Below are 16459 nucleotides of genomic sequence, written 5' to 3' on the forward strand. Positions count from 1 at the left end.
CGCTGTCACATTTTTCTCTGCCAGTACGGCGATACCTGAATGAACATTTTCTCACCGGTGGATTGGGCGTGGCAGTGAATTTGTTTGGCCACCTAGTCCAGACTTAAACCCTCTAGACTTCTCAATATGGTCACACATGTAGGAAATGGTTTACAAAGATACAATTAATTCTATCGAAAAATTACGACAGAAAATTCAAGAAGCTGCTAATATTATCAAAAATAATCGACAAATGTTATTTAATATTCAAAGATCTTTAAGCAGACGCCTTACAAAGTATATTAAAGTGAAAGGCGGGCATTTTGAGCATTTACTTTGAAGTTTTCTTTTAATATTGTTACTGATTGTTATTTGTTGTCTTTACTGTTGTTACCCAGCATAGTAGTAATTTAAAAGAATAAATTCCTATTAAGCCAATGTAATAACGGTGGCTTAAGATTTTTTACAATGAATGTTTAAAATGGAAATATCTTTAAAATTGATAGAGTTACATGAAATAAACAAGAGTACCTTTTTTAGTCAAAATTGAACTGCCTTTTAAATTTTCTAGTCGTTTTAGCCATAACTGATTAGGCAAAAAAGATATGTTGTAATTTACCTAAGTAACAGGGTGTAACTAACGCCCTGTATAAATAATGTTAAATTCACCTCAAAATTCGTAATTTTCATGCCAAAACATATAAACTCGCCAATTTTCAAGACGATACTGCTTAAAATCACAACATTTCTAAGAAATTTCAAATTAAAATTCCAACTTAAAATACTCTGTATCTCGTAAACCTGCAACATTTGTATAAGACATGTTCACCTCAATCCCCATATTTTGGTGTTTAGTATCTCCAGTTCAGAGATTGCCCATTCTTAATGAATCACCCTGTATACTAAAGATACAGTTAGGAATGGTTTTTTGATTTTTGACTACTGCTAAAGTTTCAAAACAAAATTTTGTTGTTGTCTACCACTACAAAGTGACCAGTATATCTTTTGGGTTTCCTAAAATATTTTGTTACTTGGCCGAAATTTTATAGACCATTCTCTTGCCAATAATATATTGACTTTACCCTCAATTTTTATCAGCAGTTTCTCTGATCCACAGAAAAGGCACAAATAAGCACAGTTAATAATATTATAAAATCTATTTCTTATATATCTACATGTAAGACACTACTCGATTTTACTGTTTTATTTTATTTATCTTTTTCACTTTAGTGGTATAACTATTCATTCATGTTTTGTAACTTTTTTTGACAGTGTTTTATTTTCTTGTTATTATATGCTTCGTCAATAAGACGATTATATCTTTATATAATAGAGTGGTTTTGAGTTGAAATCTGTGGTTGGCGACTTGAGGGATAAGGTAAGTTATGATAAGGTATGTACTGTGTACTCAAAAAAATTCTTTTCAGTTTTGTCAATAAATTACTGTACTTTGGACAATAAGGCATATTTGATTGAATATGATTTGACTTAATAAACTCGAGGCCGAGATAAATTTTCATGTCAAAAAATGGACAAAACATCAATTTTTTCTTACCATTTCATTTCCTTAATAGTGTTTCGATTGTCTGGAAATAATGTTTTTTTTTCAGGCGTTTTTTTGACTTTCGAAAATTGGCCAAATTGTTGCAAAGTTATTAAAGAGCTAGTAGTCAAATTAAGATTACGAGGACAAAGTTAACTTACCTGTTTTCTCTTCACATATCTGGCTTCCAACTTCATAGAAGTCTTGTATATCTGTATATTAACCGCGTGTTTGTTCACGTGTTCCGTAAACTGTTGAATATCGTAAGTCAAATCGATATTCAGCCCCTCCATCTTCTTAAACTCGAGGCCGATAAACCACATTAAACTGTTAGATTTCGCATCTTTTTGCGAGTCGGGCATCGCGTACACCTCCGGATTAATATGAGGGAGAACTATGCACTCGTTCCTTTCCAGGGTACCTGGAATTGTATGAGACATCAATATGAGAAATTCTTAGATTTAGCTTTTAAATATACCGATTAAAAACCTAATTTTACTCTCCACAAGACCGGTCCAGTCCAGAAGGTCCTTGGAATTGGCCGCGCTTACCATAAGCACGATAAAATGACGATATTTCATAAAAAATTGCGGAGGCTCAAACAGTTTGTCCCACGTTGCCTTCCCCAAAATTATTTCGTCAGTTATTTGCAGGCCACTTTTAAATTCTTCCACCATGATGGTTTTGGTCGACTGGGAGACGTTAAACGTTGAATTTTGTTGCGGGTAGGCCGGAGTTATTATTGGCATGTGATGAAAACGATCTTGAATGTTCACCTGAAGTACGAATTTTTACGAGTCAGTTGGTTAAGTTGTAAGTTTTATGTGCTAAGAGAAATACTTCAGTCCTTTTTGACTCACATTTTACTGACTTAATTCCTGCAGAAGAATTTCTGCATTATATTATACTTTTATACAAATTAGGAATTTTAATTTGTATAAAAGTATAGTAAAGACCCATGAGGCAAATATAGGAAGTATTTTGGTTAATGTGACTGATTAATATTGTTTGTAATAACTCGATTAGTTAAGGATAGATCTTGTATTAACTAACCAGAAGAATAGTTTTAAAGGAAAGATCCTGGTTACACAACAAATAACAGATCATTGCATAGTAGAAAAAATGCATATTAGCAATTCAAGAACCACTAAAACACTTCAAGGGAGAGAAACTATTGATCTTGCGGGCCTTAATATTGTATTACAGGAGTATATTTTGGGTATGTACAGGGTGGCCAAATAAGAATGCGAGGTACTGTATCTGGGAAACTATTCATCGTAGAAGCTTGCGATAAAAAAAATTATTACTAAAATGTCCAAGAGAATGATCTGAAAAATATTTTCAAGTTTCTAAAATGGCCGCTAGGGGGCGCAACTGCAATCTTGAATCTAGAAAACTGATGTTTCTGTAAATTTTGCTGAATTAACCTAACAAAAAAATAGCTGATTATTAAATTAGAGATTAATCCGAACCTTTTTTATTTGAATAGTTTTGCTGTATCTCTAAAAATAAAGTGGTGGGGGGTGTTCAAATGTTGGCTTAAAACACACCCTGTATATTAAAAACGCCTTAGCCGATTTTATCAAACTTGGGCTAGTTGAAAAAAGCTATTATTAAGCTACGAATATTATTATATTTCATGTTTTTTTAGTTTTACATCTCGCCACTAGAGGGATTTTTTCGGCTTTCTGACACAAATGACTAATTTTCTCAAAAAACTTAAATGCGTTGATATGATTTTTTTTTCATAGAAAAATAGCTAAATGATGTCTAAATAATCTTGCAAAAACCGCAACTCGATATCTTGTTCCTAACCTAAAATATCGGCCAAAGAATATTTTATACCCTTAAATTTTATTTTTTTTATACTAATTATTTTGGAATTTTTTAAAATTCACTACTTTTTAAAACAAAATTTACCATTTTTGAAAATATTACCTAATATCACTAAAAGGTAAGTATTAATAATGCTTACATCAAAAATCAGACCTATTTTATGTTATATATTCACTATGGATATAATACGAAAAAAATTATTATTAGAAAGCAGGCCATGGAATGCAACAAAACAAATGTCTACTCAAATTATAAACATTCCTCAAATTGTCAGTAGTAAGTTGTCAAAAGTTTTTCGTTACTTGAGCATTTTTTGTTTTTGCAAAATGCGTTTTACGAACGATGAAGCTGTTGATATGCTTGCGGTTTATTTTGAATGTCTTCAAAATGCTGCAGTAGCAAAAAGAGTTTATGCTGCTCGATATCCAAATCGAAGTCCTTGCGATGTTAGATTTTTTCCCCGATTAGTGGCGAACTTACGAGCCAATGCTAGTTTTCGGCCTAGGTTTCAACGGCCAAGAATTAGAAGAAATGTGGACAATATTAACAGCGTACTGGGATATATTGAAGGAAATCCTCATGTTAGCACAAGAGCATTATCCCTTGAATTAGGCATATCAAGAACAACGATTTAAAATATTTTGAAGGACAATAGGTAAATTCTAATATCCATCGCCATATATGGATTTATTTAAGTTCAGTTTTTTTTTAAATATATTTATAGAATGCACCCATATCATATTAATTTACATCAGGCATTGGAAGAAGCAGACTTTGACCGTAGGTTGGACTATTGCCATTGGATATTAGGCATGATACGCGAGAACAGAGATTTTTTATTTAAAATTCTTTGGACCGATGAAGCCACATTTAATAGTGACGGTAGAGTCAACCTGCATAACATGCATTATTGGTCTGCAGAAAAACCGCATTGGTTGCGTGAAGTTCAGCACCAAGGGCGCTGGAGTTTAAATGTGTGGTGTGGTATACTTGGAGGCAACATTATTGGACCATATTTTTTTGAGCAATCTCTAAATGGCAATGGTTTTTTCGACTTTTTGGTAAATCAATTACCGTTGTTGCTGGAAGATGTGCCACTGGAAGTCCGGCAAAATTTGTTTTTGCAGTTGGATGGTTGTCCAGCACATTTTATTAGGAATGTGCGAGAGCATATTAATAACATTTTTCAACAGCGGTGGATTGGAAGAGAAAGCCTGTTTCCATGGCCTCCGCGATCCCCAGACTTAACCTCTCTTGATTTCTATTTATGGGGGCGGTTAAAGGACATTGTATTTCAGACTCAGCCTACGACTAGAGAAGATATGAAAAACCGCATTCGTAATGCAATACATACCATACCGAGAGCCGAAATTGAAGCTGCAGTTCTATCTACCCATGAGAGGCTTCAGCAATGCATAGAGCGTGATGGTCAGCATTTCGAGCATTTACGGGGGCATTAAAACCCTTTCTTTTTAAAATCGGTCCTTTATAGGGCCACAACTTACATTATAAAAAAAATTCGAAATAAATTATTTTGTAGTTTTTATAAATATTAAGGGATTTCCATATAAAATTTTCTTTGGCCTAAATTTTAGGTTAGGATGAAGATATGAAGATGCGGTTTTCGCAAGCATATTTAGGCGTCATTAAGCTATTTTTTTGTATAAAAAAATTTATACCATTGCATTCAAGTTTTTTGAGAAAATTAGTCATTTGTGTCAGAAAGCCGAAAAAAGCCCTCTAGCGGCGAGATGTAAAACTAAAAAAACATGAAATATAATAATATTCGTAGCTTTATAATAGCTCTTTTCAACTAGCCGAAGTTTGATAAAATCGGCTAAGGCGTTTTTAGTATACATGGTGTGTTTTAAGCCAACTTTTGAACACCCCCCACCACTTTATTTTTAGAGATACAGCAAAACTATTCAAATAAAAAAGGTTCGGATTAGTCTTTACTTTAATAATAAGCTATTTTTTTGTTAGGTTAATTCAGCAAAATTTACAGAAACATCAGTTTTCTAGATTCAAGATTGCAGTTGCGCCCCCTAGCGGTCATTTTAGAAACTTGAAAATATTTTCCAGGTCATTCCCTTGGCCATTTTAGTAATAAATTTTTTTATCGCAAGCTTCTACGATAAATAGTTTCCCAGATACATTACCTCGCATTCTTATTTGGCCACCCTGTACATGCTAGTATTAATGATAAGTACAATTATATTATTTATATCGTACCGAATGCCTTGGACATTGTTGTTCACTTGAGAACAATCAAATTTTTCCTAGATATAGGTTGTGCTTGAACAATACTTTTGAAAGAGCTACCAGTGTAAGAAATTTCAGCTACAAAACAAGTAAAAGTAATAAAACTGTATGAATAAAATCTTAATGAATATAAATTAAATAGAAATGCTGCAGCCAACGTAGGACGGAAGAAAAAGAAAAAGTATTTTGAACGTAAATATATTTTAGATTTTAAGTTAATTAATTCTTCTATTTTAAATAAAACACAACAAAAAATGGCCTCAAATTGCTTTTTTATCGCAAACTCTAACCAAATCAAAAATTAAATGCAACCTAAACATAATCTTGGCTTCGATGAATTACCGAGACAGCGATTTACGGATGACATCATCATCGAGAGCGGGAACCCTTATACTAAAGCTAACATATATGGAAATAAATAAGATCCAAAGGAAGTATGGAAAAGCTTGCTAGTATTTGTACCAAAAAATAAACATGTATTGAATCTAGATGAACAGGAAATAAATGGAACATTCGTAAATATGGAGAATGATCTTCCTAATAAACTAGATTTTGTTTTTGCTAAGAGTGTAAAGAAAATTCTGATAGACACAAACAATTCCCATTCCAGAAACAAATAATTCAACAATGGCTCTTAATCTAATACGAATAAATGTATTGTGTGCCATTGACAAAATATTGGAAAAAATTGTTTATTCAATCAAGTGATTTTCAATCGGTTTTCAGAGAAAAATTTAACTGTGAGATAGCTGTGCAGGGCGTACTAGGGGACTTTCCAGTCCATAAATATTGATCAAAATCTAGTTATTGAAGGTATCTTTTTAGATCTTAGAAAGGCTGTTGACACTGCGAATCGAAAAGATTTAATGGTGAAATTAAATGTAATAAATAGTATGTCAATAGTAATTTGGTACTCTACTTTGGGTGGTTGTGTAATAATAAATTGTCTCCTAATTTGCAAAAAACAGTATTTATAGTAATTAAGCATAACGGTAAAAAAATCATGGAATCCGCAAATCAAAATCAATGGGAAGTATCCTGGGATAAACATTTAGATGGGATTATAAACAAAATTATGCTAGGAGTTAGTATAAAAAGAGGTGCACATCAACTGAATGAGACATCAAGACAGGTTCTATATAATGGTTTCATAAAGCAACACCTGCGATACCTAATGCCATGCTGGGGAACCTAATGCCAAACTGGAAGATCCAAGTACTGGGCAATTAAAAGGGCTTCAAAGACTTCAAAGTACAGCAATTAAAAAATGTTTAAAACTACTACATTTTTAGACAGAACATATATAAGAAGGTTCCATTTTTGAAAATAAATGAGTTAGATATATTAGTACAAAAAAAGCTGATATATAACATCTAAAATAACAATCTTAAAACCAATATTAAACTGCAGAAAAGTCGGAAAATTAACACATACAACACAATAAAAAATTATCACCTAAATGTTATTTTTTTAATTTTTCTTAATATTTCCGAAACAGTCAAAGATAGGTATAGGACATTGTATACAAAATATGTCTAAAATAATCTGAGGAATCTAAAAATTCATTAACATACAGGGTGTTATGTTCAAACTAAGCAAGTTGGTATTGACCACCGTTATCTGATACACCCTCTATAAAGTTTTTATGAAAAAAAACGCGCAACTATAAAAACCAATCGACGTGTTCGAGCGTTTTTTCCAACAGGCTCTCATCTATTTATTAGCTAATTTATTCCATTTGGCTGACACACACTGTATGTTCATCTTTACTGATCCAAAAACTCTTGGACCAAAAAAACAAAATATAATGCTCTTATATTACCACATTTTGATTATTCAAGTAATTTATTTCTTTTAAAACAAAATTAATTGTCTAGGCTTAAAAAATCAGTAGTAATAAAGTAATACTAGGAAAACCAAGATTGCCGCATATAAAAGAAATGCTACAAAATTCAAAATGGTTGCCAGTTAAAGAGCATTTATTACTTGATGCGCTCTCTTTTATCCACAAAATTAAGATTGGCCAATCGCCACAATAGGGAGCATTCAAGTAACACTGTAGGGATTTTGACCCCGCTCTGACCCCTCTTGTAACGCAGTTAATAAACACCTGCTCATCCCCCTCTGGTGCATTATGTAATGCATAATTTTTTTTATTAATCCAGATTTATACTGTTCCGTAAAGTGATTTTCGTTTAATGTGATGAAGTTGGACACTGACAAATATAATATATAATAATATTTTCTTCTTTTTCTTGAATTGATTGATATAACTTCAATAACATATTTTGGAATAGAGTATGTTAAATAACAGGAGAAATGTACGTGCAGCGATCTGTAGGAGATGTAGAATAACGTAATGCAGGGCTCGATTCCAGGACTCCTTCCCCCTGTAATACACCCTCATCGTTCAGCCTGACCACTCCGCTCTGCCTTTGTGTTTTACGTAATACTTGGAATGTTCCCGTACTTGCTGGGCAAGTTCTCATACAATGCCGATATTCACAATTATAATACATGCCATAGAACAGATTTTTATTCACAAGTTATCCAAAAACGTGCTTAAAATTCTTTGTTTTTTAATGGGTTAAGCAAGTATAATATGCTGCCAACACAAATTAAAGAAGAAAATCAAAATATTAATTCCTTTAAAGTAGTTCTCACGATACCATTTGTTCTGACAATCGTTGATGGTTGAACTTTACATGTTTTTGTATAATGTAATGATTGTTTTGTATATTAGTTATTGGTTTTGTTCTTCCTTTTTGGATGTAATTTTAGTAAAAAGGTTTATTTTCTTTCCTTGTTAACTGTATATACATATTATTTTTAACTGTTTGATGTAGTAATTGGCAAATTGTATCAGTTTTTGACTAAATAAATGACATATATTTTAGATCGCATAACTATCTTAATATTTTTACTATTGATACACAAATAAATTAAAATATGAACTTACCCTGGGATCCCATGTGGGAAATCCCAAACTAACATTAACGGGCTGTTTAAGCAATACCGGTTGCGGCCATTTCCATTTGGAAAATATCAGGAAAAATTTATGAACTAAAGTGGCGGGAGCTGCATTCGGATACAACTGACAAGTCCTAGCTACCAACATGGCCCAGGATACTCCGCCCAAGTAACCGAGGACATTACTATAAATTCCATGTTCTGTAATGGTATTAAATTTATTATGAGCTAAATGGAAGAGAAAAATAGACTTTACTTTTTGCCCAGAGCTTGATAGCTCTTAAGGTCAACCTAAAACTATCCACATTCGGCACTAATCTTAACATTTCATCGGTGACCCTGCAGCCATTAAGACTTCTTACACATTTTGGATCGAGATTTTTTAACAAATTATCATCTCGGAGGTCCATCGAGTCAGGGATCTCTTTTTGCAATAACTGGGCGAATAGCATATCTATTTCTATGCCATCAAAATTCATTTTTATGACGGGTACAAAAGCTTCTTCTACTGCCTGGAAGTCATTTCAAATTTAGATTTAAAACTGTAATTGTTTATCGCTAGTTTTACCCTTAGTTCTGTTACTTCAGGTTGCTCCTTTAATAATTCATAAAATGAACCAAAAAATTCATTTCTAGAGACATGTTTGGGTGCCACACATAACGCATCAATATCTGCACCTTTACTATGAACCTAAAATAAATTATTCTCTTATGGCAAAATTATTAACATATTTAGGCCAGCCAAGAGAGAAACCACTGAAGTATTTATTTTTTGGTATCCCTATCTCAAATAGTATTAGTTATCTGAAATAGTAGAGTTTCCGTGGTAAATATATACAGTGTGTCCAATGAAGTTCGCACCATATGGAAACCTTTTTTATTATTAACTAAAAAAAAAATCTTTATAAAAAGTTCTGCTTGGCCCAAAACCTAAAATGCAACCATCAGATATTAATTTTTTCCAGTCATATACGAGGTATATCAGAAAATATGAATTTTGCTCAAGAAAGTACAAGGGCTTTCCTCAGATATTGACCTGACCCCTCTACCGGGTTTAAGTGAAAAGTAAACAAAAAATTGGACAAAACTTTTGAGGTTTGACTTTAAATGAGGAGCGGAATTTTCTGATTTCAAATATATATGGTTTAACTACTTTTACTTAAACCGTTTTGGAAATATCGGCTCCAACTTTAATAAAATAACATATTGAAGATCTTGGTAGACTGTCCATTGTATACAGTGCTAAAAATGTTTTTTTTTTATGGTAAACACAAGCACAAGAGGAAAGTCCTATGTCACTCTTGGAGTGGTGCTTGCGCGAAGATATTTGTGGGCATTTATCTTGAATCGCTGTAGGTTGTATGCGTCGGGAAATATGTGAGGTGGAAGCCCGTTCCACAAAGAAGATGTTCTCCAGATGAACGAGTCCCGATACAGCGACGTCCTTGGGGTAGGCAGGTGGACTCGATGTTGATGAGCCGCAACTGCTAGACGCGTCCTTCTTGCCGGAACAGCTCTAACTGGAATCAGGCCTGCCAGCTCAGAGGAGCACTTACCGTGATAATAACGGTAGAATAAACAGAGATCAGCCACCTTTCTCCTGTGTTCCAGACTCCTTGTCAGTTCTGGTTTGTCGATAAGACGAATAGCTCTCTTCTGTATAGAATCCAGCAGGTTTAAACTATGCTTGGGTGCAGAGCTCCAGACATGCGAGCAATACTCGAGGGAAGGGCGTATTTGAGCCTTATAAAGAGTCAGCAGCTGTTCTGGTGTATACAGTTTTTTCGTTTTGAAAAGCACTCCGAGTTTTTTGGAAACCGCCCTGGCGACCTCGGCAACGTGGTCATGCCAGGGCACACTGTTGGTGACCTCGACTCCTAGAAGATGTAAAGATGATTTCATTGGCAATGTTTTCCCTGCCATAACCAGCTCCAGGCCACCAAGGTCAGTCTTCGTCGTAAATACTGCAGCCTGCGTTTTTTTAGCGATAAAATTGACCAGATTGTTACCGCCCCATTCCAAGATTGCTCTAATATCGTTGTTGGTTGAAGCTACTTGTTGCTGCCTAAGATTCTGAGAACTTGCGGCTGTCGTTGGTTTGGCGGACTTAAATGTGGAAATAAATGTGCTATCGTCCGCAAAGCTGTAGATTGGATTGACAGTGGTTCCTAGCAAATCGTTGATATATATCAAGAAAAGGGTGGGGGATAGAATGCATCCTTGAGGGACTCCAGCGTTAATGTTAAATTTGTCGGAAAGGTATCCATCGACGGCTACTTGGATTGTTCGTTGTTCAAGAAAACTTTTGATCCAATTCAATAATGAGTTTTGTATGCCGATTGAGGAGAGCTTGGTTAGTAGTCCCTCATGCCACACTCTGTCAAATGCCTTGGAAATGTCAAGAGCGACTGAGCGAGACTCGCCGTGCTTCTCCATGGCCTCTGTCCACAAGTGTGTGACGTAAGCCAGAATATTGCCGGTGGATCTAAGCTTTCGGAAGCCGTATTGATGATCGCTGATTAGTCCAGATATCTTAACAGTTGTTGGTTGACTGCTTTCTCCATAATCTTCGATATTACTGGAACTAGTGCAATCGGGCGGTAATTGGAGGGCATCGTCTTCTTACCCTTTTTGGGTACAGCTTGCACTCGAGCAGTTTTCCAGCTTGTTGGAAATTGGCCCTGCTTATACGATGCCGTGAACAGTCTACATAAGGGAGGAGTCAATTCGTCTGCACAACGTTTTAGTATTAGGGCTGGAATTCCATCGGGTCCAGAAGCTTTGTTGGTGTCTACGCTTTTAAGAATTTTATTTATAATTCGTTGGGGAAACGAAATTTCTCCCATCGATGAATTCACCCTTGGCAAATATGGCGGTGTTTTGCCTTGCGAGTGCAGAGTAGAATTGGACGCGAAGAGTTTACCTAGTAAGTTGGCTTTTTCCTTTGCTGTTACCGCGATAGAACCATCATCTGCTGTTAGGGGTGGCAAGGCCGACTTAGCAAATCCTTGACTAACGGCTTTCGATACCGACCAGAAAGATCTTGTTCCATTTGGGCAGTTTAGCAGTTTGTTTTTGATCCTGTTGTTGTGACTCTCTTTGCATTCATTTCGCTTGCAGCTATTTCTGGAGGCTAAAAAGTTCCTCCGATTTTCGATGGAAGTGTTAATTACCTAACAAGCGTGTAAGTTTATTGTCAATTCACTATGACATCAATTATCCGCCTTCTCTTACAATACGGGTTTCCCTTCTAGAAGAAAATTCCCTCAATACATTTCTGATTCTATTCGGAGTTATACCTAAATTGTTTCCGTAATAATTATTTCCAAATGTTCTACGTTTGTGAACGGCCTGTGTTAATTTAATATACCTGTTCTTTTAAACAACCCCATAAAAAAATCTAATGGGCTTAAATCTGGCAACCTAGCTGGCCAAGTAATATCGGAATATCTATGAATTAACTTTCTATTAAAGATATTCTTAAGATATTGCCTTACTTCCATTGTACTGACATGTTGCACCGTCCTGCTGGTAGCACACATGTTCTCGATCATGTCTTGGAAGGTCACAAAGAAACTCATGCAACTGATTTCAAAAACTTTTAATATCGTTGAGAAGTCATAGATTGTCGAAAAACAAAGGGCCCCACAAAAATAAAAATAGAAACACATTAGTGTTACAAAAATGTGATTCTAGATCTAAGAGTAGCCAATGGCATATTTTCATCATCAGATGACTCCAAAGATGGATTAATTTCTCCTGTCTCTTCTTGTTGGAGTTGATTATGTACCAGTGGCATTTCTCTTTCTGGTAGTAAAGATAAAGCAAAAGTTGAATCGGGTATTGCTTCTGGGTTTAGGGGAAACATATCTGTAGCCCGAAATCCATTCATAATATTTTCTGGCCTCATACATTTTGGACAAACACGTGAAAAAATTATATTAAACCTTGCTTTGTTTAATATTCTTTCAGGGTGAGTATCCCAATATCTCAGTAACTCCTGGTTCCAATTTGCTTCAAAATACCAGAAAATGGCTTTATCCACAAGCTGTAGCTCGTCTGTCGTATTTGATGGTAGACAAAAGGTAGTAATTTGCAGAGGGTCAGCTGTGTCTGCAATACTATAATCCAAATGACTGGAAGCTCCATCAAAAACCAGCAGATTAGATCCTGCTGACATATACCTGGCAAAATGTCTAAAGAAATCATTGAAAAGCTCAGTTGTCATATTCCCCTTGAGTGCCATTTTTACCAGAGATCCTAATGGTAATTGTGTAAATTCAGATTTCAAATAGAAATCTGGAGTTTTTATTAGAGCCCTTTACAAAGTGCGAGGTACTCTACAGATTAAAGAATAGCATAGAAATCTTGGGAATAGTTCTTACTGATTTTTGTTTATCCTTTGCAACACCCTGTATGGATTTTGATCTAGACTGTGATTATAAATCATTACATTCTGGAGCGGTTGAGGGAATGATTGAGGAATTGGTAATACTATCCTTTTTAACACTGTAAAAGCAGTTGTAAACTGGACTAACCCTTTATTGGTTTGAATTATTGCATTGACTGTCACATTAAGCTTTTCAGTAATAAGCTCTGCTTAATCTTTTAATTGATTACCAATAATATCAGCCTCATTCCTAATGGGAAGTGGGTCTCTGTCTTGGATTGGACAGCCTCAACACATAGAATGTTGTGGTTAGATTTCTGCAAAGATCATTGCCACTTCACAAGGCTTGATTTTTGGTTCTCTTTCCTTTATTTCATTTATCAATAAAATATCTGATAAGCTTATCATAAAAAGTCTTAAAAAAAAGTATTATATGTGGACAATACAAAACTCTATTATAAAATTGACATTCTACTTCTGAAAATGATCTAGACATGGTGCAAAAAGAATATCTTGCTCCTAGACACAGCCAAGTGTAATGATATCTCTTTTAACTTAAAGAAAAACCTAATTCATTACAATTATAAGATTTATAATATTAACATAACTAGTCCAAGAGTTTTTACGGACTATGGGTAATTTTTAACAGCTCTCTGTTGGATTTCATAATATGCAACTCTCAGATTCTTAGTGGTATTCTTAGTTTAAAACTTTTTATATTTCTCTTCTGTCATATACTCAAATAAGCATTAAAGAATATAAGCAATATGTAGTATTCAGGGCTTTGCGGATGATACACAAATTTATTATTCTTTTAAAGCTGATGAGGGGTTGTAGTAGAATAAATGAAGATTTGTCATGTTCAACTTCAACTTTTAATTTCAACTTTCTCGTCGAGCAATAATTTAAAATTAAATCCTAGAAAGTGTTCTGTAATGTGTTTCTCTTCAAAAAATAAGAAAAAAATTGTCTTGGTAATCTACAACTATTTGTGGGGAGAACGCAGTTAAAAATAGTTGATAACATTAAGAATCTTGGTAATTTTCGAGTAATCAAAAAATCCTATTTTGCGCTCAAACCATTGTACGCTAATAGAAGTACCATTAACTACAAAGTACACAAGAAATTACGCGAGTCCTTAGTACTTCCTATTATGAACTACTGTATATGTTTATGTTCCTTGTTTAGATAAAGTCACCCTGTATTGTTTGCAGAAGCTTCAACATCAGTGCTGTAGATTTATTTTTGACTTAGAAAAATCTAAAGAAAATATGACAGAGTTTCAGAAAAAATGTGTACTCTTGGATGGTTGCATGTAGAGAATCTTTATCTTCATCAGTTGGCCGTTTTTGTGGCCTCGATTGCTTGGTACATCTTCCCCCTGCTTACTTTCGTGAAAAATGCAGTTTTTGAAGACAACAATCAATCACAAATCAGACATCAATCTAAGATGTATAAGTAAATTATCGGCTCCTCATTTTCATTCTGCCTTATTTCACAGATGTTTTCTTTTTAATGCTGTTTCGGTGTATAATGAACTTCCAAATTGACTGTGAAGTGCATGTCCATTGCTGGTTTTAAAGTAAAATCAAGGTCGCATTTTCTCACATTACACATGATCTCCTTATAATTTAAAGAGAAGATGTGTAATTTTTTTTTTCTTCTTTTTTAGTGTTATGTCATTGCTTATTTTTCAACTCAAGATAGATTTTATGGATTTCGCAGGTTTTCTATTATCTTCTTTCGATAACTGCTATCTATGTAACATGGTATATATTTTTGTTCATGTAATTAGAGGTTAAGTTGATTAGCCCTAGACTACACCTTTGTACATTTTGGTATAATAAAGACATTATTTATTTATTTATGTGTCTGCCTATAATGAAATAAAATGTTATGATGATTTCTTTTGATAAATGAAACATTGTCTGCTAAATGGGTTCTTTTCTTGTAAATATTTAATTAATTTGACCTTTGTTATTCCTGTGATATATTGTACTGATAATAATTGATAGGTACCCACTTGTTCTAATTTGATGATAGTATAGGACACGACACATTACTTTGTAACATGTTCTATGTACAATACTTCCTATAAATTAATTAATTTTATAATGTTAGATAGTGCCAAATCATAGTATTAATGTACAGTAAATTTCCAGACATGCTATTTTGTACATATAAATGTACATATATATACTTATACTATTAATTCTATATATTTATTTCATTATTAAAAAGTGCTAAATTTAAATTCATGAAAACACTTTTTTTTTAAATTCTTGTTTGTAAAATAATGACATTTCACTCAATTTAGAGCAGTGGTTTCCCACTTAAGACTGGCATAATTAATTTGTGACTACATACTATTTCTATTGAGGATAATGTTGAATTTTTAAGTGCAATTAAATAAAATCAGATGCACTAATTAACTTTTATTTTATAATGTCTCTTATCACTGATCACACTGAACTGTTAGTTTCTACTTACCCCTAATCTATAACTACCAAAAGTACAAACTTTACCGCCAACATTCTCAGCTACACTTTCTGGCATATTGCACTTAATTGAGACTTCCTTGATCCACTGTTTTACAAGAGAATACAATTTACCCAATATGAGCATTCTGTGGTTCAGTTCTTTCTCGCTTTCAAATATATCAAATGAATTAAGAGCTTTTTCCAACTCCTTGGTACGAATTAAATCGATTTCCTTGGGGGCCGCAGTAGAAATAGCGGAGGTCATTCCCAAAGTAATGAGACTATCATCAGACTTGTTCTCCTTGTTGTACAAGGTGTTGTTAGTGGACCACATTTTGAATGGTTGTTGAAGTGAGATGGTGTGTATGTTATGGAAAGTGTGTTGTAATGGCTTAGGGAGCTAAAATGAAGAATAAAAGGCTGATTTTAAGGGTTTTTATAAGGGTAAAAACAAAAATACATCAGGAAAATCATGTGCAAAACATAAACCTCAAGATCGATATCTTTGTTCCGTTAAAACGTTACTGAACTTACCCAGTTTCGGTTAAAGCAAATTCTTCAGGATAAGCGGGATGTTAAGTATAAACTTTTGAGGCGGTCTCATAATAACTTAAGCTAGAAAGAACAAAATATATAAGCGTTTTGGTAAATAAAATACGATACAAGAACGACGTTAGAGTTCGGCCATTTTATCTGTTTTGACGTTACGGGAACTGTCATCTATAAGTTTTGACATTAGTGTCATATGTCAAAGATTTATGTCTGTAAAGTCAAGCATTGGCGGCGACAAAATTAAAAATACTTATATAATATATTAATTTAACCTAAAGAGTGTCCATAAAAAGCCAAGAGCTGATGCAGATCAAACGCAATATATTTGTATATTTATTTCTTTACTTTCATCAACAATTACAGAATACAAAGGCATATGCAAGGTGTCAATTTAAAAACTTTCAAAATGTAATATCTCTGAAAGTAAAAAAGTTAGAAAAGCGCAAT

The 16459-nt window shown here is 33.9% G+C and overlaps 1 protein-coding gene across 2 annotated transcripts in view; it reads right to left on the reverse strand.

The window, feature by feature from the left end:
* LOC126735005 (poly(A) polymerase type 3) overlaps positions 1-16173 on the reverse strand; it is a 29575-nt gene extending 13402 nt beyond the window's left edge. For both annotated transcript variants that reach the window (XM_050438882.1, XM_050438875.1), the window contains exons 1-7: positions 15995-16173; positions 15471-15860; positions 9159-9281; positions 8847-9102; positions 8580-8791; positions 2001-2298; positions 1684-1943 (exon numbers count right to left, since the gene is read on the reverse strand). In XM_050438882.1, coding sequence (XP_050294839.1) covers positions 1684-1943; positions 2001-2298; positions 8580-8791; positions 8847-9102; positions 9159-9281; positions 15471-15794 — 1473 coding nt within the window. In that variant the 5' untranslated portion in view covers positions 15795-15860; positions 15995-16173. The remainder of the gene's footprint in view (positions 1-1683; positions 1944-2000; positions 2299-8579; positions 8792-8846; positions 9103-9158; positions 9282-15470; positions 15861-15994) is intronic.
* Positions 16174-16459: the final 286 nt, after the last annotated feature.

This window comes from Anthonomus grandis, chromosome 1 (assembly GCF_022605725.1).
Source record: "Anthonomus grandis grandis chromosome 1, icAntGran1.3, whole genome shotgun sequence".
Lineage (NCBI taxonomy): Eukaryota > Metazoa > Arthropoda > Insecta > Coleoptera > Curculionidae > Anthonomus > Anthonomus grandis.